This window comes from Protomyctophum bolini (genome assembly GCF_963924005.1).
Source record: "Protomyctophum bolini genome assembly, chromosome: 8".
Classification (NCBI taxonomy): domain Eukaryota; kingdom Metazoa; phylum Chordata; class Actinopteri; order Myctophiformes; family Myctophidae; genus Protomyctophum; species Protomyctophum bolini.
Window position 1 is genome coordinate 31,527,224 of NC_137869.1, and position 23,005 is coordinate 31,550,228.

General features: G+C 43.4%; 2 protein-coding genes across 2 annotated transcripts; one reads left to right on the top strand and one right to left on the bottom strand.

Annotated features, from left to right (window-relative positions):
* Positions 1-1,849: 1,849 nt before the first annotated feature.
* Positions 1,850-6,928, top strand: LOC308320200 (uncharacterized protein; the record flags this gene model as incomplete). Its single annotated transcript, XM_080770518.1, has 2 exons — positions 1,850-3,388; positions 5,960-6,928. Exons 1-2 carry the CDS (start codon positions 2,264-2,266, stop codon positions 6,926-6,928), a joined length of 2,094 nt encoding a protein of 697 aa, XP_080626644.1. The 5' UTR covers positions 1,850-2,263.
* Positions 6,929-9,380: 2,452 nt separating this feature from the next.
* Positions 9,381-18,121, bottom strand: mydgf (myeloid-derived growth factor). The gene is made up of 6 exons (XM_080769558.1): positions 17,812-18,121; positions 16,176-16,226; positions 15,827-15,888; positions 14,939-15,020; positions 11,738-11,810; positions 9,381-10,916 (listed from the first exon to the last, which is right to left on the bottom strand). Exons 1-6 carry the CDS (start codon positions 17,968-17,970, stop codon positions 10,837-10,839), a joined length of 507 nt encoding a protein of 168 aa, XP_080625684.1. The 5' UTR covers positions 17,971-18,121; the 3' UTR covers positions 9,381-10,836.
* Positions 18,122-23,005: the final 4,884 nt, after the last annotated feature.

Genomic DNA, 23,005 nt, shown 5'->3' on the forward strand with positions numbered 1-23,005 from the left:
GAGAGACATACAGTACGTGCACAGTGCATACACAATCTCGCTAACTTGCTTTTTCTTTTCATCACTTAAACCCTAGACTTAATAAATTGTAACTGAATTGGCTTTGTACTTTTTCCCTCTACACCAAAAAAAAAGAAAAGAGCTACCCTCCTATTTTTGGGTAATCTTCCCCCAGAATATAATATATAACATGAAGTGGTTAAGAACTATAATGTGTTCTATTTTAGTAATGCCCTGATTTTGGATGACTTACTACAGATCAATGTGGTTTGTGGTTTGTCAAAGTGTGTGTTGGTTTGTCAATATGTGCAACATCTGTGACAAGCTTTATTAGTGGGTATCTGTTCAGTCTGATTCAGTCTGACATGCATCAGTTGCGTTGAGGAGACGTTTAGACATGCAGATGTGTTCACTGAAAGACATGCGTGCGTGCGTGTGTGTGTGTGTGTGTGTGTGTGTGTGTGTGTGTGTGTGTGTGTGTGTGTGTGTGTGTGTGTGTGTGCTCGTGTGCGTGCGTGTGAACAAAAACGCAGATGATTAGTAATGCACATATACTCTATTACACTATTACTCCACCTATTAATTATATTATTCTATTACTTCTACTTATTTCCTTATGCAGACCAGATCAAGCTGACCTGACGAAATCATATTATCCACGAGATCCCCTCTGAGTCCCTGAGTTAAGTCATATTTCCACCGACCCATTACTAACACTATCCCAAACCTAACCTCGGTCTTAACCGGCCACGCAGGTCGGACTAGGATGTGGGACTTATTATGGGCAGTCCCCGGTTGTCTCTGGCAGGTTCACCATGGTTTCATTCTCCATGCAGGGTGGGGACAGAGCAGAAACACAACTGGCAGGTGTACATGGGCTTGTCAGACTAAATCTAATCCAGACAGCCAAGAAGTGGAATATGAATGAGAAACCCCAAAATAGGAGCTGTCTCCGCATAATTGGAACAAATGGTAGATGCGGGAATGCAGCAGAAAATAAGATGGCCAAAACAACGGGGCATACACAGTACACAGTACACGTTGACACGGTTTTGCTGACAGTCACAATGGGCCAAGGAGAGTCGTCTCGCAGGCAGGCTGTTTTTCGCAGCTGGGCGGGTTCAAGTGTCTGTAAAACTAGCGCTGATCTCTGTTCTTATACAGTACAAGTTGCAATTATGTGCCCCCTTCACCACGCCTCCCACCGCCCTCCACCTCGCAAACTCCTCTCAAAGCAACTCTCTTTTATCCTAGGCAGCATTTAATTGTGAGGAGCTGAGCCAGAAAAGGAATAATCAGATGAGAGCTGGGGGGGGGTAGTAGGGGGGGGCTACTAACCAGGGATTAATAACACTGGCATCTTGATTGAAGTTCAGTTGCTCTCCCTGACAAAAAGGGAGGGTGGGAGAGAGAGGGAGAAAGGATACAGCAGGACGGATCACAGAGAAGACACGAGGGAGCGACGGAGAGAGAAAGAGAGAAGAGGGAAAGAGTGGGGAAAAAGTGGGCAGAAGAGAGAGGGAATGAGCATGAGGGAGGCAGGGCAGGGGGATAGAGTGATGGGGAAAAACAGATAGATAGAGATGGGGAGAGAGGAGGGAAATAGAGAGAGGGAGTTACGGCAGTGAGAGGGAGTGGGTGGGAGAAATAGAGAGAAGAGAGCAGTACGGCGCAGTGCAGGAGGGCGGGGGGGGGCGAGCAAGAGTGACTGAGACAGAGAGAGAGAGGGAGAGGCAGAGGCAGAGGCAGAGACAGGAAGCAGCGTGCCACTGCTACTGAGCCAGAGAGACGCAGGCAAGGAGAGAGAGAGGGAGACGGAGCGAGAGGGAAAGGCCCTCGACAGCTTTAAGGACAGACACACAGAGAAGGGGAGTGAGGGACTCACAAGCACCGCTGCTACCTACAACAAGGACAACGGAGAGAATAAAGCCAGAAGGAGAACCAGGAGAGGACGGGAAAAGAAAGGAAAACAGTCAGGTACAGCCTCGGACGGGAACATGAGTGGGTGGATAAGCTGGAGCTGAGCTCAGGAGGGGGAAGAAACAGATGAAACTTTTGGGAGAGAGATTGAGAGAGAAGTGGAGAGAGGCAAAAGAGAAAGACATAGGATTTAAAGATAGAAAGATCAATGACAACAGTTTATGTTGATGGCAAAGTTGAGAAGGGGCTTGTGGAGAAAGAGGAGGAAGATCTCTCACCTTCAGGAGTGTTCTACTTCCTCGTATTCCTCTTCATCCTGTGAAGCCTCTGGATAGCTTCTGTCATGTTCTCGGACAGCAGGGATCCGGGACTTGGGGAACGTGGAGGCTTCAATAAGCCCCACACCTCTCACTTCTTGCCCTGGTTCCGCAACGGTTTGAAGCCCCACCGCCCCAGTGACCTGGGGCTCAACAGATCGTACAAGTGCACTGCCGGCGAGCCCCGCGAAAACCTCGCCCCACTGGAACGAACCAAGGGGATCGGATTCTTTTCCAGGGAGCTGATCCAGGGAAAGGAAAAAGGGAAAAAAGGAGAGCTTAGGTGTAACGGTGTGAGACTCGCCAGGAGGCTGCCTGAAATGTTGAGAGCACACAGCATACTGCCTGAGAAAGTGGGTAAGAGAGAGGCCAGTCCAGCTAAATGGAGCCAGTCTCCAGAGCTTGATAGAGACCCAGACATAGTGGCAAGCCCAGGGGACCAGCCTCAAGGTCTGGACCACAGCTCTACCTCTGTCCAGGACAATTACTCTGAACGCTCCACTGTCAGCAACCATCGCAGCCACTTTAACCTCCTTCATTCCCAGACAGACAGAGCCGGCCCCTTGGTTAGGAAGCATGTGCAGCCTTTGACTCCTGTTCACGTTCCTGCATCTCCAGGAGAGTTCAAAGGTCAGGTGGAAAACTTTAAGACACCTGTTGTGGTGTGCGCAGAGGAGGGGAGGGAGAAGCCGTGGCACTACGACAGCTACACCCACCACAAACCAGACTCGCAATTGTCTGGCTGGCTCGACACACAGGGAATAATAGACAGGCGGCAGGGATTTGGCTCCAGTCTCAGCCACCCCAAAGAACTGAGTGGGGACTCCCAGGGCCAGAGAGACCCGAGCAAGCAGAATGGAGACATCTTCTCCACTGACACGCCTTGTGATGGAGTAAACCGTAACAGAATTCTACGAGGCCCCAGGAGACCCAGACCCAGCTCAGAGCACATTGTGACCCAGTGCCAGAGGCAGACATGTGTCCGTACCAGGCCGACCAGCGGAGGTGAGCCACAAACTACTGCAAAGGATGCTGGCTTGTCAGGACCAAGGTGCAGCAGAAAGGCGGTCCGGAATCAGATTAAACGAGTGGTGGATAATTTGGAGCACGTTCTAGGAGCACTGAAGGACGTCCACCAGGAAATGAGAGAGGTAACAGTGATATTGACTGTGAAGACTGTGATAAGCGCAGCTCATACGATCAAAGAGATAAAGAGATCCCAGCATCTTGATAAGTGGTGTAATGTCTGTCTCATATCCCTTTTATGTTGCCTAATGTCATCTTCTGAAACAATAGTTCACCCAGTGAAAATCAGTATTCACGTCGATATTCTTCCCAGGACTCAGCCAAACAACAATGTATGATTTATACAGCATCTCTAGAGGCAGAGAGAATAAATATTTGGTTGTGTTATCATTTCACATGAATTTAATTGAACCACTTTTCTTAACCTTGCTGGAAAAGCGTATGCCAAAGGAACCCCCAGGCAGCTAGGGGCCTGTACACTTTCATAAAACAGTGCAAGCTAGAGATTGTGACCTCAGAATTACATGCATTAAAAAGTTAAATTACTACAATATTATAGGTTGCCATTACTGTTCTGAAACAGCACTACAGGAGGCCCACTTCATGTGAGCCATCACTCTAACTATCCAGCATAATCTGTGAGTCTGCACCACAGCGACACGGGTGACAATTCATCACACAATTTTCATATACGTGGACGTGGCACTTGATGTGATGCTCCATTTACAGTGACTTCTCAGTGGTTGATGTGATAATGCTGTCCAACATTAGCCAAAGCAGTAGGCACTGTCTGTGTGCTTCTGACCCCCCACCCCCCCCTCTCTCTCTCTCTCTCTCTCTCTCACATACACACGCACGCACGCACACACGAATGCACACACGAATGCACACACACACACACACACACACACACACACACACACACTTCTCCCTCCATTTTCCCTTTCTTTTTCTCCAACCGCCCTCCTTCTAGACAGATGGCTAGATCCAATCCTTTTTATAATCCATTCATGGCTAAGCATCTCTGCCTCATATTCCTCATCCCGTAAACGTGCACACGTAAATCATGGGCTCTAGCTCCCCAGCATTTGATCTGCATCTGCAGGGCTGGTTTAGCTTGAGGTGGTAACCTCATCATCAGACTGTTTGATATACTATAGGTTATTTTTTCAAGAAATAATATTACACTGAATAAAGAGCAAACATTGTGGAAGGTCTTCAGGACATTCAGGAATGATCAAAAGAGGATGAGCCGTCTATTTATTTCTACGTTTTATTATTCTGTTGCATGAGCTAACACTTCAGCTATTATTCATACTAAAGCATTTTGAAAAGATGGGGAGTCAAGATTAATGTGAATTATATCTTAATGAAACAAAAAATGAGAGAGACCAAAAACAACACAGAGATAAAAGGGAGGCTGAGTCGTACAACTCCTTGTTCCCCAAAGCTTGATTAAAGTATTTCTCATCTCTTCGGCCTCCTCTTCCTCGAGGCCCAACAACTTGAAGAAGACCTGAGGGGTCAGAGCGTTGTTTTTTTAATAAACACACTTGGGAGCATGAAGCTGAAATGCAGACATATTTTTTTCTCTTTTATCTCTGACGACTAACAAACAGCCACCTGCCCGCAGACACTTCATGTGCATATTCAGTGTACTTTCAAAGTAATATAAAGAAATGAAACGATGACGACAACAACAACAACAACAACAACAACAACAGAAAAACCTTAATAAAAAAGGACAATCCAGGTCGTCTTTGACATCAGTGAGGTTGTTGTTGAGCACAGAGAACAAAATAATAATTCATTTGTTCCAGCAGGGAGCGAGGAGGATTTATCTGTTCACATAGAGCAGGTGGAGAGATAGGTCAAACATTTTCCCCAGTGTAATTTTCTCCAATCTCTCCAGCTTCCATCAACGTGTGCGTGTGTGTTTGTGTGCGTGCGTGTGTGTGTGTGTGTGTGTGTGTGTGTGTGTGTGTGTGTGTGTGTGTGTGTGTGTGTGTGTGTGTGTGTGTGTGTGTGTGTGCGCGCACATGAGTGAGTGTGTGTGTCCACCTGCCCCACTGAACCTTCATGGCATCATTCTGTATTGTGTGTGCACTGGTTGTTTTGCATACTCTCATGCATTACTGTGCACTCATTTAAATGTGTGTATATCTAGTATGTGTGCGCCTGTGCATGATGTATGACCTGTCTCCCTAGTATCCAGGGATGTGTGGAAGAAATGCACCTAAACTCTGTATGCCAGCCTTTATATTCCACACACCTTTATAGGCCAATATGAATCTTTTTGTTATAAATCCACAGAATGCATCCATTGGGTAGCATGATAAGTTATGTCTTTTCAAGCCGATATCATTTGACTTCATGTCAGTTTGAAAATATTTGTCTGGTTAAAAGGTTGATCACCTAAAGGAAATTCTCTAGAAAACAGAGGATTCAGTCTGTAGGTTATAGTATTTTGTGAACAAATCTGCTGGCAAAGCTACCGTTCCTTTGAAAGAACTGGAAATTGGTTTCAATTCTGTGCTTTGGTGGTATCGTTTAAGACGCTGGATAACTCATCCATAATGCCATGACGAGGCATCTGTTTGTCTCCCGGTGACACAGAACTGGAGTTCATAGCTCAACCAGCGTGCTACCTAGTTACTGCTCCATCACTGTATCCCCATCCATCCTTTGTCTTCCAGGTGGTGGAACAGATTGACTATCTGACCTCAACTATTGACCTAGATGAGGTGGAGCTGGCAGGAGAAACAAGAGCAGGAGGAGGAAATCGTACCAAGCCACCTGCTGACAGTAGCTCCAGTTCCAGTTCTAGCTCCAGTGGCGTCACTGTGAGCAGCATTCACCAGCGGCCCTCAGACCAGGAAGAAAATCCAGGAAGTTCAGACCTGACCACAATCAGCAGAGGTCAGCTGCTCAATCATACCAGAAACGTGTCTCCACTAAGCATGTTACAGCACACCCAGGGCACTGTGCTATCGACAGAAGTGACTAAAACACCCAATTTTCCCCGTAAACTCGGGTGTTCTCTAAAGCGATGTGCCCCGCCTTCGTATCACCAGAACCCTCCTCGGTTGATCCGAACTGGAAGTCTTTCTCAACCTCAAAACCCGGCATCCTCTTCCCATACAGGCAGTCCTCTTGCTGTTCGCCCCCCTACTCCCGGTCTCTCTCCCTTAACGGTCAACATCCATCATCCAAACAGCGTTGCATTCCCTAGCCCCTGTGCTCAGCCTCAGTCCCCTGGGCCTTCCTCCCCACTCTCCCCCATGCCTCCACAACCTCCTGCCCTCGGCCCTTCTGTCATCATAGAGACCAAAGTGGTGTCTGATCAGACAGTGCATAGTGACCACCCATCTGCTAGTCCACTCTCTCCATTATCAGGCTGCCCTCCCTCTCCCAGCAGCCCACCCACGGACTTTGACTATCAGCACATGACGGGTGGAGAGAAGGCATGCTCAGATATTTTAGCTCCCCAGGACCACACACCCCCTGCAGGCACAACGAAGATACCTCCAGCACAGAGCCGCAGGGGCCGCAAGCCTCCACCATACCCACACAACGGACGCTTTGAAAGGGTGAAGAAAGCCAAGGACCCCCGCAAGGCTCCTCCGTATCCTGAGAAAAGAAAGCTGCTCTCTACCACTGTGTGAAACAACACAGCAGGAGGGGGAGGTTGATCGAACAGAGCCAAATTCACAGTCACTGCCACCGGCCTGCAAGAGCAGAGAGTGATTTAAGGCTCGTCAAATTGAGCAGAGACCAAGTTTCCAAGGTGATGGGATGAAGACGCAACTTGGGGTGAGCATGTCAGGCAAGACAATTTGGCTCTCCTCGTGTAGCTTTTCTGTTGGTCTCTCACTCTCATTCTCTCTCCCTTTCACTGTAAGACATCTCTGTGTACATCCGTTGAACTATATTATCATAACAGCTGTCAATGCTGCAGGTTTGGCAACAAGAGTCCCTATAGGCTTCACTTTGAGTCTCAGCTCACTCTTTTGCCCCCTAGCCTCCCACAGACACATTTTAAGGGCGTATATGGTAATATGAGAATAATCTCTTGTGCAATGAGAAACTCCCAATTAACATAACAAAGTAAAAAATAATACCAGAACGTCTCACCATACTGTACGTATTATGCCAATCTGTGCAGTCTCCAATTGTGGAAATGGTCACTCCACTTGAATCTGTGCCGTCTAGGGTGGCATACATAATTCCTGTTTGTATGTTGATGACTACACACTCACAGTACACAGTGTTGGCTCAACCGTGTGGAAACTACACAAGGAGTCAGACTAGAGTTAGAAAGGTCATGTAGTATGAGAATATTAACAAGGCCAAACAAGGAGTGAAAAAGGCTCTCTGACTCATAGCTGACAGGGTCACCAGGCCAGTTTCTGGGTGGCGACAGGGGAGACAGGGGCACAGTTGGCTGTTAGTTGTACCGTTCAAGGGGGCCCCCGATGTTAGATAAATTCCATCTCCGTCCTGGCTCTGGCTTGACCCAACCAGCCACAATTTCCATCTGTTCCCCTCCAAATGTCAGGAGACGCAGAGGAGGAAGGGGGCAGGTGTGCATATATGTCTGAGAAGAATAAAGAGAAGAGACGAGTGAGGAGTCTGACCCCCCCCCCCCCCCCCCCCCCCTGAAATATAGGCAGATGGAGAAAGAAAGAAAGAAAGAAAGAAAGAAAGAAAGAACACATTGGATTGCTGGCCAGACTCATTACAGTCATTTACCAGAGCAAATCGATGACTCATTCCATTAGCTCCCTCTCCAATGAGATCCATCAAGCCATGAGTGTACATAATATAATGTAGTTCATTTCAATGCCATCTTGTGGTTATTTCGTGTACCTCAAACACAACTCTTTCTGGGCTGTGAAACATGGTTCTAATCAGGGCTCTTTGGAATGGATGCCAATATAATTTCAGGCAGTGTTGGACAGTGTTAGTTGTTTTTCCCTCCTTGATGATCATACCGTAGCTGTAGCAGTTGGAAGTAAACATCGTTTAAGTAGGCCTACTGGTACCAGATGGTGAAATGTAATGATGTGCTTAAGGTTTGGACAAGAGTACAGAGACAGATCACGGCCTCCATGGGAGAACGAAACATTGGCAAATAAAGACGTATTGTAGTAACATTGGAGACTAATTTACGCACCAATATATTTTCGTGGTGCCACAGTGAATCCTTGTTCTGAAAAGGTGGCCTATGTGGTGTCTTAAAGGTTCCAGACAGGCATGCATGCACGCGTGCGCGCGCGCACACACACACACACACACACACACAATGTGCAATGCCAAATGTGCTATATCATAGCTATAGCCATGCCATAGTAGTTATGTACGAGGTAGTAAAAGTACTTATAATAGGCAGTGGAATAGTCTATTTTCGTGTGGGTGCGAGGACCCGTAGTTGAAATAGTGTAATCTTTTAGAACCCTCACCCCAGAAAAAAGAAGCCAAAGGACATTTGTGATTGCACTATATACCATCATCCTTGCGTCAAAGATTTCGACACCTTTGTTAATTTGAAAAGACGATAGAGATTACTGACCTTTCCCTGGGTTTAACATAAGATGAAGAAATCCCTCTTGGCTCGGTAAGCCCTGTAAGAACACCCTCTATACATTCCCATGCACACCCATGGATTCACTAGATCTCCCCTGCAAAGCCTTTATCCCCAAACCCAATAAGAAACAATGGAAGCATCTTATCTTGTGTAACCTTCTGCTAGATCACAGTGTCAATTTGTGTGGTCACATTTTAGTTTCATTAGTATACATTTGCAAACTCTAATACATGATGGAATGCACATTCTATCCCATTTGTATGTAGGGCCGGCCCTTTATTTGACCACAAGTTCTTATAATAGACAATAGCAGTTTCATTTGGTCCATTAGCACCGGGATTTGAGATGATTGTGGATTAATAGACGCGTGTCAGGGACCTCACCATGACCCAGCTCTGCCACTGCTGTGATTATTATGTAATTTATGCTATAGCACTCAACTTCTCATTTTATGCTTCCTCTTAACAAATTGTGCAAATGTTAAAATCGGATTCTGACTGACAAAACAAAAACTTCCCATTACATCCAAGCAAGAGACAACATGATTTTATTGAAACATCCATCATACATAATCATAAATCAGAACAAAAGAACACGAGTAGAAAAACAACCAAAAAACACAAAATTGTGTAACGTCTATCTTGTGTCTTTCCATTCCCAATTGGTTGTGGTATTTCCTGTTGTGACCCCAGAGGGAGCCTAGCAAGTGACGGGAGGGGATGTCACTGTCCCTGCCGAGGATCACTTCTAGACAGACACTCTTCACCCAGACAAAACATGGTATGTCTCTCACAATCCATCCACATCTTTCAATTAGCAAAATATTCAAACTGAATACCAAACCAGAACTCATCCCTCTGAACGCTTGTGTGGATCTAAGGAAATTGGATTGATGTGAGGAAGATTACCCCATTAAAACCAATTGAATTTGTGCAAATCGTTGATTATTATAAAGCCAACATTTTAACTCAATCTTTGCTTCTGGGGAACAAAGAAATTTGAGATGGGTTCCGCAGCCAAATCCATATCATCTTGGGGGTCCAACCCACTCATATAGCAACATACGTTTTTCAGAAAACTGATTTAGAAGACATTTGTAAGGTTTTAATGGGTTACAGAAATATAACCTGGCACACGAGAGGGCCAGGTTCAGGACACTACTGACACGTCCAATATCTCAAAGGGCTGTAGCAGTTTGGCGATGATTGGTTGGTTTCATGCCATCAACCCCCTGACAACATACATCTCCCATCAACAATTTTCACTAAGACTTCTCATTTCACTTGAGGGGAATCTATGCATTGAATGATGATATGGCTCAAATGGATTGCCCCAGAGCATGTCTGGAAGGGATGCGGATAAAAAGAATGAAATAGAGATAAGGAGAAAGATGAAGACAGGGACTGTGGTGATCTGCTCAACAGTGTTAATCATTCTGCAACTTAGGAAGAAAAGAAAGCAAGTGAAAATTGTAATTGTTCTGGGACACATGACGCTGATGGAGATTACTCACTTTCCCCAGGCATAAACGTAGGATGAATAAATCCCTTGCTACACTAAATATTTCTAGCTATACATCCTCATCTTAAGACCAATCCTCTATGCATTCTCTCTGGTCCTACAATATAATAAGATTCCCCCAAAGCAAAGCTTTTAGCCTCAGATACTTAAAGCACTTTGTATTACAGCATAATTTATGGTAGGACATTGAGGCTCGATGTAATGTGTTCCCTGTTCATTGTGAAAAATCACTTTCACAGAGAACATAACATGAAATTATTGTTCTGTAAAAAACAAAGTGCTGATATATTCAACAGTAAAGTAGCTTCACAATCCAACCTCTGGCTGTCACTGCACAATAATTGCTCTCCGTCACAATTCCTCCATCTACTGAGGCAGGCAGAGCATGAAGCTCCCGACCTCAGAGCTTCCTCAAATGTTCCAATTGGTCAATACGACCAAAGTTAGGTTAGGGGTCCTTCCCAACTACAGCTCGTCATGTCGTGTCTGGCCAATGAGGGTCAGTTTTGAGAGTTCAGCCCGGAACTTTCCATCGGTCTGGGTAACTATAAAGGAAGATTAAAATAAATATAAGGTTTTCAAGTAATAAACATGTAAATAAGATATACAATATACAACGAGGTCGATATTATAAGATAAGGCTGTAATGTCAGCGCTATCCATTCTCTATATACAGTGGGTTAAAAAAAGAATAGAAAGCCAAATAGCACAGAAATTCTGAGCACACCTTCAGGTAGATTAGCAAATTCTCTCCAATGTCAAATGATACATGGCAACAAGGTTCTGTTGACATTTACAACAATTTTAAATGTTTTCATTATTGATTTCCAGAAATTGTTTCAACTTAGGACAAAACAAAAATGAACATGAAAGGGTGGGACTAGAAAGATGACAAAAAAAGAAGTCTCAATTAACATCCTGGCTACAGATCGACAGATATAGATGTTTATTTAGTTTGTATAAATATGTCTTGAAGTACTCTGAAAGTCTTGATGCAGGGATCATTCAATGCACAGTAATCTTCATAAAAGCTTCCAATTTAGTCTCTGAATGAAAGTTATGGTACTATCATTTGTACTCTTTGTAGCTCTAGTACATAACTGGTGCCACAGCGTAACAACAATCCAGTACAGAGATAGTATTCTATCCCAACCCACAAATGTAGCGAGAAAGAGAGAGAGAGAGAGAGAGAGAGAGAGAAAGAGACAGTGATGAACAGAGGAAGAGGGAAAGCAGGAGATGCTAACAAGAAACAGGAGATTGAGCTATAAGACAAGGGAAGCAGTAGAGAATACAGTGAGAGATGATGTTGACAAGCGAGGGAGAGCTAACATTAAGTCAACAACAGTACAGTCAGTAATTTCACCTGTAGAGTCTCCTACTGAAAACTCCTCCGGCTTCAAAGGCACATCGTTCTGTCCTCCTACCGCCGCCTGTGACTAGAGCCCCCACACACACACAGCAGGAGATGTGTGTGTGTGTGTGTGTGTGTGTGGGAGGGGGGGGCACAAAAGCACAGGAATGAGCGAGGGGTAAAAAAAGAGGAGGCACTCAAGGAGACAATTTGATTCCAACAGGCATGGCATAGAGGTGTGTGTGCGTGGGCTGAGACAAGGTCAAGGAGATTCTGAGTGTGTGTGTGCGGGCGCACACGCGTGCATGCGTGTGTGTGTGTGAGAGAGAGAGAGCTGGCAAGGACAGTTATTTTTATCCTATCACTTAGAGAAGTTGCTCTCTGTGTGTTTGTGTCTCCATGCAGGGCACGGCACTGGAATGGAAGAGGAATTTGTGCTCGCTCAGACTGATGACAAGGTGTCAGAGCTGTCCTGACTCCTGACTGAGGAGTGAGGCATGTCAAGGTGTACTGTGCTTTACCGAACCAACCACCACACTGACGTTATGTACGACCAGCGAGTGAATAAATAACGTTGACTGTGCTTAAGGCTTGTGCCAAGCCTAATGAATATTCCACTGGAGAATATACTAATAAAATGAAGGTGAGAAGGAGAAGAAAAAAACAAGGTTGTACTGTTGCTTTGACTTACTGTCTGTGATTATCAAAGCTGAGATTTAGCTAGAACAGTCACCAGTGGACAATTGCGCTAAAAATGCACAGGATCGCAATTAGGTGATTACAGGTTTCCATGGAGATAATTGGTGGTGTGTGTGTGTGTGTGTGTGTGTGTGTGTGTGTGTGTGTGTGTGTGTTTTTAGGGGGGGGGGGGGGGGGGGGGGGGGGGCAGGGACTCAGAAGTCAGATTCAAGGGAAACGGAGGTTGCACATTTCAGTGCCATTGTACAGTACTGTACACACTTCTGCCAAATGCCTTGTGGATTAACACCTTTTACAACATTTGTTTTCATCAAACAGAAAGACTATTTGATGTTCCAGTTCAGTTTATTTGGGTGCCTGGGTCTCAACATGAAGGATAGGAATAAAAGACTTGTTGTACTACACACTATGCTCTTAGCCTTTGGGAATAAAACATACCGTTTGTGATCAATTGTACACACATCCCCCTATCTTGGTACCGAGCCAACCTGCAAACCACAGTAGTTTCGTTGCAACTCTCTTTTTATTTGAAAAAGATTTTCATCCATTCTGGGTCTTATTCAGGTTAAGTAGGGGAGGCTGAACAAACACATCTATACCTACCTATATAGATTGGGTGCTGGATCAAAATAAAGTCATAAATGAAGAAATGAAGAAATCACACCAATTGATGCTCCCAAAATATCTTTACTGAATGGTACCATTCAGTAAAGACATTTTGGGAGCATCAATGGTGTGCAGATTTTTTCATTTCTTCTTATTCAGGTTAAACCTCAAGAATACCCAGAAAGGATCAAAATGTTTTCAAGACACGCAAATCTTACATTTACAATAAGATTGTTTTTTAATGAATTATGTTATCATTAAAATATTTGTGTTTTGCTAATTCTTTTGAGGCCCACTAGCAATACCCTAATGGCCCACAGGTTGGGCACTGCAGATCTAGAGACATTTACATTCCGTTTTTAATTCATTTCATTGTTTCGCCCCTCCCGTTTGTAATGCGGGAGCTTGCAAAAACTTCTGGGAAGTCCGATTATTTCATTGTGTGCCAGCTGGACCACAGTCAGCAGTCACCATCAAATATATACATCCCTCTGAGACCACCTCATATGTGTAAATGTAACGTAAAGTAATGTACTCACTCAGTATACTACGTTACATTTACATTTAGTTACTTTCCACCACTGCCTTTCTCAGTCGCTCTACTGAGTAGAGCGACTGAGAAAGGCAGTGGTGGAAAGTAACTAAATACATTTACTTAAGTACTGTACTTAAGTACAATATTGAGGTATATTTACTTTAATTTCCAATTTTTTCTTCTTTTACTCCACTACATTTATTTGAAAACTTTAGTTACTAGTTACTTTGTAGATTTTTATTATTATTACAATATATACTTCAGCACCTGTACATTTGAAAATAGCCGATCTACAAGCTCACAATGCGTCGCAATGTGAGCTTGTAGATCTGCTATTTTCAAAAGAGGTTTATACCCTTCAAAACTTGAAATGGGACATTCTACACAATAAGTACTTTTGGTACTTTAAGTACATTTTGATGCCAATACTACCGATATGTAAGTACATTTTGAATTCCTGACTTTTACTCAGTAAAAATGTGAGTAATTTTCCCCCCACTGGAGAAAGGGGACTTTAGTTACTTTAAGTGCATCTCCTGTCCTGTCAGTGGAATTGTTGGCACAGTAGCGGATGATTTATTGCTTGCATACGAAGCAGAAATATTTGCTAACTTGTGATTTACTTTGGTTTTTCCAACTTATTTTGGATTTCGGAATGCGATGGAACGGAAGTGTTCACTAGTCTAGTACAGCCACTCAACCAAAACAAAAGCTAGTGTTCCAGGGGTCTTATTATACATCAATGTCACATCTGCCAGATCTACTCTGCAAAAATGTTTGCCAATAATGACAAAATTAGGAATACCCGGTTGGTAAAAACCAAGGAGCAAGTTTCTGTTAATCTGCTTGATTCTACATTCTGCAGGCCTTGTTGTAAGCAGGGTAATAAATGCTGGATCTGATATGTAGCCAATCAAGGATATAATAATTGGTTCCCACAACTCTTTAAAATTATACATTATGTGTTTAAGTGGATTCTCAGGCTCAAAAAAGTAAACCTTGAATTTTACACAACAAAAACGTAAAAGTCAACTGACCCGTGCTGTCTCACTCTCAGTATAAAGCAATAGGCAGTTGGGCACCTAACAGGCTTCACAATTACACTTCAGTCAGTGATTGATGAAGAGACATTGCCATGTAGCCAAACTTTCATTTCACAAAGGGAAAAACTGGCACAGCCTATAGTCAATACACAGTAGGCTAGATTGGGAACATTCCGACACAACCATCATTCCGACTAATTGGTTTCCGCTTGCGGTTAGAGTTCGTATTGAGTGCGTCGGAATAGCGGGCTTCGGAATGCCCTTGACAGTAACCGGCTATATTTGCATAATAGCCTTAAAACAATGTTGCTCCCTTTACCCAGTACTTACATATGCGTTGGCATATTCAATCTTGGCTCCCTTCAGCTCAGCTTTGAACTGTGTGAAGAAAAGGTATGACTTTCCCTGGGGCCTGGCAGATAAGAAAAATTGCATTTGTTATCATCAACATTAATTTCCATCCACACTGACCGTACACTTATCAAGTCAGACATCTGACATTTGAACCTCCCTGAGCAATTGCAACATTGTAACATCTGTAATATGTCATTGCTCAACATTGAGATTTGATTATGGCAAAAGAGAAATTAAATTAAATCCTATAATGAATGCATTGGAAAAGAGGAGCACAGATTTTGTAAGACTGGATGTCTGGGTCAGTGGCTTAAGTGCTGAATAAGTTATAATGCAACCTTGTATCACAATGCATTGTGTGTGTGTGTGTGTGTGTGTGTGTGTGTGTGTGTATGTGTGTGTGTGTGTGTGTGGTTGTGAGGTAGTAACACAACACCACAGACTGTGCCCATGTTTACGCACAGTCTGTCTGTGCGTAAACATGGGAGGGCTGTCACTGTGTGTGGGGATCCGAGTGGAGATTTCTTCATCCTGTTTAAATCTAAATACAAAATTAAACACGTTTAGCTCAGCATGATCTATAAACTTTATAGCTAACATGGCATACGCATAATAGTTTTATATGGTGATCGGAGCATCAATGGGACTCTGGGAGTACAGATTGTAAACGTTAGATCATTTTGCGCTCCTGTCTGCACTGTGCCTCAGCCATGTGCCCCCCCCCCCCCCCCACACACACACACACACACACACACACACACACACACACAATCGGTGTATGAATGGGTGAATGTAATGCACAATCTATGTAAAGTGCTTTGAATGAAACCGCTATATACAGTAAATGCAATATTTACAGCTTACCTCCACAAAGCGCATGAGAAGAGTCTGTCATCATCACTCAGTCCCACACTCATCAGCCATTGCTGTTCAACATGACAGAACATAATTATCATCATGTGAATATATTATTCACATCATCTGACAAGTATCAAGGTTTTTTTATTGTTACATCTTGTGGGTATGCGAGTACATTTATTTTTGTTCAGGTAGACTTTGTAGCAGTAATCAATATTAATGCATTAACAACAACAATAATAATACGACATTATATATATAACTACAATTACTGCAGGATGATTGGTTGACATGCTAAACATTTTTTAATGGGAGAGAATGTGGTTGTGTGTGAGAAAGAAAGTTGATATGGTACCTCATTGGTTCCCCCTTGTGATGCATATGTGAATGAGCACTCATAGTCTTGCTATAACAGAGGAAGTAGAACATACAGTAGGCTACTATTAGGACTTATAAACAATGGCATATACAGGTAAATGTGTAATTCGTGGTAGACTGCATTAACCAGGAGTTATAATTATTTAAAAAGTAAGAGCCACAGTGTCCTTTCCATGGCTGTCTATTTGAATGATAACTGGTGTGTATGTATGGGCAATATAATTATGTAACTATTTCTTTTTTTAAATAACACCAAGGCAGGTTCCAAGTTCTGTATTTACAGAATAAGAAATTGACAATCAATCAATCATAAACACTGTCACTTGCATACGCCATACGGGATATAACAGATGGGTGGGTCCTGCTAAAACCTTATTGTTAATGGTTGCGCACTGAAAATGGCAGATCTACAAGCTCACAGGGGACGTGCCATAGATATGTATAAAGGCTTTCTTATCTGTAGCTGTCCCAGCAATGGGTATTTTGTAATATTCTATTTTATTGCTTACCTTTCTGAAAATGTATAATATGTGAACATTATATGTATGTTTATTTGGGTACATAACATATTGTATTTGCATGCTGTGTGTGGTGCCTGGTCCTTATTGCTGTTCATTATGACCTAGAAGGGCATGCAGGAGCAGAGCCCTGTGATTAGAGTGAGGCTGCATTAATTGCACCTGTGTGAGCTGAACTCGGAACAAGCTGAGTTTCAGTGGTGCAATGGAGCTCTTCCCACGTCTAAAAAGAGTGTCTTTAAATAGAGAATATAAGAGAAGATAAAGTAACTCTCCTAAAATAATCTGCAGAAGGCGCACACGGTATGTTACATGTTGTTTTCTTTGTTTGTAAACAGTTTAATTGTTTGTGTACATCTCACGTTTCTTTATATATAATACGGACATCATGATTGACTGACAACAAGGACATTCATATTTCATGTTTCATTGTGTTTAAAAGGATATTGTTATGTTTTGTGTTGCAGTTTTTCACGTTGTCTTGGGGAAATAAACAACCTCGAGATATCATTTGGAGCGTTTGTTATTCTGCTGGATAGGAGCGGTTATAATATCTATGGGTACTGCGACGCTTTTTGAGCTTGTAGATCTGCCATTGTCGATGCGCGACACCGCGTGCAACGAAGTATATCAAGCCTCTGAGTCTGGACCAATGAATGACGCCCTTGTGGCACTCTGGCAACGACGTGTCAGCCTCTCAACGGCTTGGCTCCTTCCCTCATCGAACCGCGACGACAGCATTTTATAGCAAAAGCTACTACTTTTAATACAAATTTTAAAAAATACTAAGCACGACCGATTTGAATATGGCTACATCTAAATCACGCTTTGTGCTGCTATTACTGCAGTAATAAAGCTATTACAAACGACTGACTTGTATTTTGCCATTTGATTTGTAATTTCGAGACATTCTAACTATGGAAGGACCAGCTAGAGACCATGCCTGTTTAAGTGTACCTACTACAGTAGCCTGCCCTACTAGATGTTGTAGACACGTTACATTTGGATGTGTGAGTTTAGTATGAATACAGAATGCGTCGCAGCATCGGTTCTTGAAAATCCGAATGGCATAAAAGAGACAGAAGAATCACTTACTATTCCCTCAGCGAAGGTGTACACCACTCCTCCTGGTTTAACATTGAATTCCACTGTTTTCGTTTGCTCTGAAGCATTTGCCAAAGCAAATGTCGATATTACCACAAATACAAAGAGGGAGACCACATTGTGAGCATAAAGGTTCATTTCAAGCGCCATCCTTCTGCAGTTGTGTTGTGGGACCAATTTGACACCAGCACCTCCGGGCTTGCCAGATATGTATGTGGGTCGACTGTGAGTGTCGTCACACAATACAATACAACACAGGGAAGGGTATCCGGATTCCGGAATGCTAAAAAACACGTTCGCCCTCGTTTTTTCCGCCGACCTCACCCCGAGCGCTCAGTGGGGCTGTTCTTATGGCTCTGGTTCTTGTATTCGTAGGCTATATCTGTTTTGACTGAGAATAAGGTTAGAAATAACATATACGGTACGCACACGGTCTCAATAACAACTCCCCACCAGTAGGTGGTGGCATAAGACCAACACTGACAACACACCCTTCGCCAAACAATCTGACTTTAATCACTAATCAGCTAGAAAACACCAGAGCCTTAGATATAGAAAACACTAATGCTAAGCTTAAAATATGTCTGGTTGAGTGCAGTACGTAGTTCAGGACATGAAATGTGAGCCTCACACATGAAATTTGAGCCTGTGGTATAACAATCAACAATTCAACATGGACTCACCTAATAGCCTACTGGCAAATAAAAAGCCCCATATGGCGAACGTTTCTGTAACTTATTTTTTGACTTGTCCTTCATACTGTAACTGAGCAGAGAACCAAGCAGCAGATCAAGCCTGTGTTGTGCTGTGCCTGCAAGAGGAGAGTCTTTGAGGTGCTGTTTGTACCACAGCACCCCAAAGGCCCTTAAAACAAGGCTCCAGACAAACTGGAATGGCTTAGGAGTACAGCATCTTGCAATGGGTCTGGTCCACAAGATTCGATACACCACCAAGATACCCATGTAACTGTCCAAAATCCAAATACTTCCTTAATGTTAACGAAGTCCACACCCACAACACCAGAGGGAGTGCAACAAACCATGTGCAACCCAGATTCGGCGCTAACAAGGGAAATTATTTTCGCTCCTATGCCACCAAAATGTGGAACACCCTATCAACAGTCATTAAGACATGCAAATCCCTTGACTCCTTCAAATCAGCTCTCAAAGGCCACCTACGGACGGCTGCAATTCAAAACTGGCCCCCGTAAAATCTGAATCCACCCACCCACCCCTTTTCCCCCTGACTGTATATGTTTCTTTTCCCTTTTACCTCCTTTATGATGAATTCCTGTTCTGTTCTTCGGCTTTATAGAAGTGTATATTTGTACGTCTCTAAATGTTTTGATGAATTGAACAAGGTGTCTTTGTATTGAGTTGTGCTTGAATTGTACTGTACTTCTGCAAACTGTTAATAAATATTTCAATCAATCAAGTCATGAGTGTCCTGCTGTCAATCCTGTTTGCTTTGCTGGCCTGTCTACTCGGAGGATTGATTATATTAGGTGCATTCCGTCAGCGGTGCCCCAGAGAGCCACCTTTGTATAGGGGACCTATCCCCTGGCTGGGCCATGTCGGATGTCCTAGACGTTTCGCAGGGACACAGCAAAGATTCTGGAGAGGATGAAGCGAGAGTATGGGGACATTTTCACGGTACAGCTGGGAGGGTTTTACTACATGTTTCTCATTGACCCCCTGTCCTTTGGGGCTGTTTTTAAAGAGGCCTGTACAAAACTAGACTTTAGAACATATTCAGAACATGATCCTGAAGATGGCGGTTGGATGTGAGTACGCCATTTGTGAGGGCGACAGAGTGGGTATTTTCCCTTACATGGCTGTTCAGAGAGACCCAGAGGTCTACCCCGATCCCCTTTCATTCAAATACACTTTCTAAACCCAGATGGGAGCAGGAAAACTGATTTTTATAAAGCAGTATTATAGCAAGTATTATAACGTGCCGTTTGGAGGTGGGGTCACCATGTGTCCTGGGCGATTCTTTGCCATCATCTAGATGAAGCAGTTCATTTTCCTCATGTTGATATACTTAAAGGACCACTTTTCAACCTATCTTCATATAATCGGTCCTCCCTGATAATCATGATAAAATGGCACGATTTTATTCTACTCAGTCCGTGTATCATAGGAGGGCTGTGGGCAGTTTAGAAACCGTCTTCCAGTGACATCATCATTAGGCCGATTCTTTTTACAAAAATGTTTAGATTTTCATTATCGTGAGAACGATGGCTTCCATTTTCGCATTGCAACTTTTCAGAACTAGAAAGCCTGCCGTTTCTATTAGCTTGTATTCCCCATCGATGATGTCACTGGAAGACTGTTTCTGAACTGCCTTTCAGCCCTCCTATGAGACACAGAGTAGAAAAAAAATTGCGCCATTTTTTCATGATTATTAGTGAGGACCTATTATATTAAGATAGGTTGAAAAGTGGTGAAGTGGCCCTTTCTTTCTAACTTTGCTAACTTTCCCTAACTATACAAGGCTGAAAGCATCCTGTATAGTTCCAACTTCCAAGCAAAGCAGTCTCCTCTCCTCCGCCCAATAGGTAATGAGGCCAAATGGGAGATCCCTCCTCCATACTGTTCAGAAGAACATGAGGACTACAAAGGGTTAAGGTTAGCTTATAGTTAACTATATATCATGGTGTGAAAAGACAATAACATGGCTGAAGCCAGAAGAATAGAGACTGAGGACTCTGGGTGCACGCCTTATGTTGCGTTCACACGGGGCAGATTAAACTATGCAGTCTACCATTCATTGTCAATGGATGCCAGCGACATGACGTGGCAAAAGCGCAAAGATGCATGTAGCTGCTCACAACACGTTTTTGCATTGTTTAATCTGCCTGTGTGAACGCACCAATAGTCTCTTAATGGGTGCATCCCATAGTCTCTTAACAGCAAGCATCCTCAATGTCCACATGGTTTGGCTTGTAGAGATGTAGCATTAGCTCTGTTCTTCTAGTATTATAAATAAATATGAGAATTTAATTAAATCAATTAATATGTGCTATTCACAGAGAACAAGGACCACTAAAATGTTGAACACTAAAATGTTAAAATAACAAGATTGTTTCAGTTCAGTTACCCTTCCCTTCTCTTTCTACTCTTTCTACTCTCCTCCACCCCTCTGTCCCGTCTGACTCCTCCATTCACAGTCTCATCCGGATGCCGCCCCCACCCCCCTTTCCAGACCCAATTCCTTGCCCAAGAATAATAGAATAACAGGATTTCACTCTGTTCAAAATGAGTGTGCATGTACTCTGATGGCCTATGGACTATTATGGTGTTTGCACAGCAGCTCTGAGGGGAAAGTACTGGTCCATTAAGCAGTACACATTATTCTGTTTCAAACATTCCCTGAAACAGAACACCTGTTAAACGTGTAATGACGTGTAAAGGGTCTGACCAACCAAGGAGCACTTGTCCTGCCCAGGTAAACATTGTTTCCTCTTTAGAGATGTCAGACACTCAGCTATGTTGTAGTCCCAACAGTCGTGAAAAACACTCTGTCCTATTTCGAATCCAACATTTTCATATACAAACATGGTCACTGTAAACTTTGTAAACCGACAGATCTTCCATTTATACAAAGTCAACACAGACCATATTCCAAGAACAAATTCTGTTTTGAAATTCAACATCATTTTGACATTCAATTATTTGATTAATGGGGACAGGTCACAAACGTAGGCTTACAGTAATCTATTCTCTGTCATACAGTGATAGGTGTTAGACACAGACAATTGCTGATCTACAAGCCTTGTAGACATGCTATTTTTGGTCGTATGGTGAAGTATAAACAGGGGTTTAGAACAACTCACAAAATTAGGTGTCACAATGGTCTAGTCAGTTGCCTCTAGGAATTTGTTGACTGGGAGTCTGAGACAGTTGGGCCTCTGGACTAGCATGAGAGACACAGTCAGCCTATGATAAGGATGGTGTATAGCCATGGTGCTGCTGATCTCAGCAGTCTCTGGCTAGGTTTTCCTGTCCAACTGCGTAACTGTGGAATTTCTCTTCTCCCCGCCATCTGCATGGGGGCAGGCAGGGCACCTCTGCCCACCATGCACGCTCCGGAGGCTTAGCACGTCAGCCTGCCCTGAGCAAACTCCCCCGGCAGTGGATGTTCTGACTGACCCGACCCTCAGTAACACTCAAATTCACATCAGCAACTAAACCTCTGGGGCTCTCCACCCCAAAAATGGTGTGGGCTTGATAAAAAAAAGGCCATGTTTGGATAAGAGCATGACAGAAGGGGTTTACAGAATGGGTTCACATGCACCCAGTGTAACACACATAGCCATTGCACCTAATCTCTCTGACACTAATCTAATTCCTGTATCCATGCCTGCCCCCTCTGAATGTATAACAGAAAATGCACACAGGTGTTAAACCTCACCCATGCTAAACAATCACCCCAGTCTTTCCCAGGAACAAGTCTAGTGGTACACATTATTACACAGTAAAAATCATCATGTTCATTTATCCATTTGTAAATCTGAGATTGTTGGGTTACATAGGTTCCACTCTTGACCACTTATGCCGTCTTACATTGGCTATTCGAAAATAGCTGATCTACGGATAATATTGCGATGCATTGAGCTTGTAGCTGTGCTATTTTATTAACAAATTGAAATAAGAAGAAGACAAAAACTAATTCAGACGTCAGGGTGAATGTGGTTACATTTATACATTAACCGTGAGGATTTGACTGTGCAGTCTGACTGGCCACATGATGGAGAAAGTATCTCACACCTCCCCAGACAGAGCTATGAGCTGGACTATTGTAAGTCTGATTCAGTGGCTGAGTCAATGTGAGAGCTGAATGAACACCTTTTTAGACAGATGCTGCATAGAGCTACAGTACAGAGACTGTACTCCATGACCTCAGCACCCACCTGTCTGCCTACACTTCCCATAAACATCCCAGACTCATCCTGTTCATGCCAAATCTTTGTCCCTGCTTAGGTCTTATGTGATCACAAATAGTGAGGGCTACATGTTACAACCACGCACACTCATGTTTGGCCTTTTGACATTTCCATTGTGAATTGAATTGAATTTACCTTGGAGGTCTTGCACAACGAAATTGTATTTCCTTGACTATGCTGAATACATAATTAGATTTCAATTAATTTGATCCATTATGTGTAGTCGTCCTCAAAAGG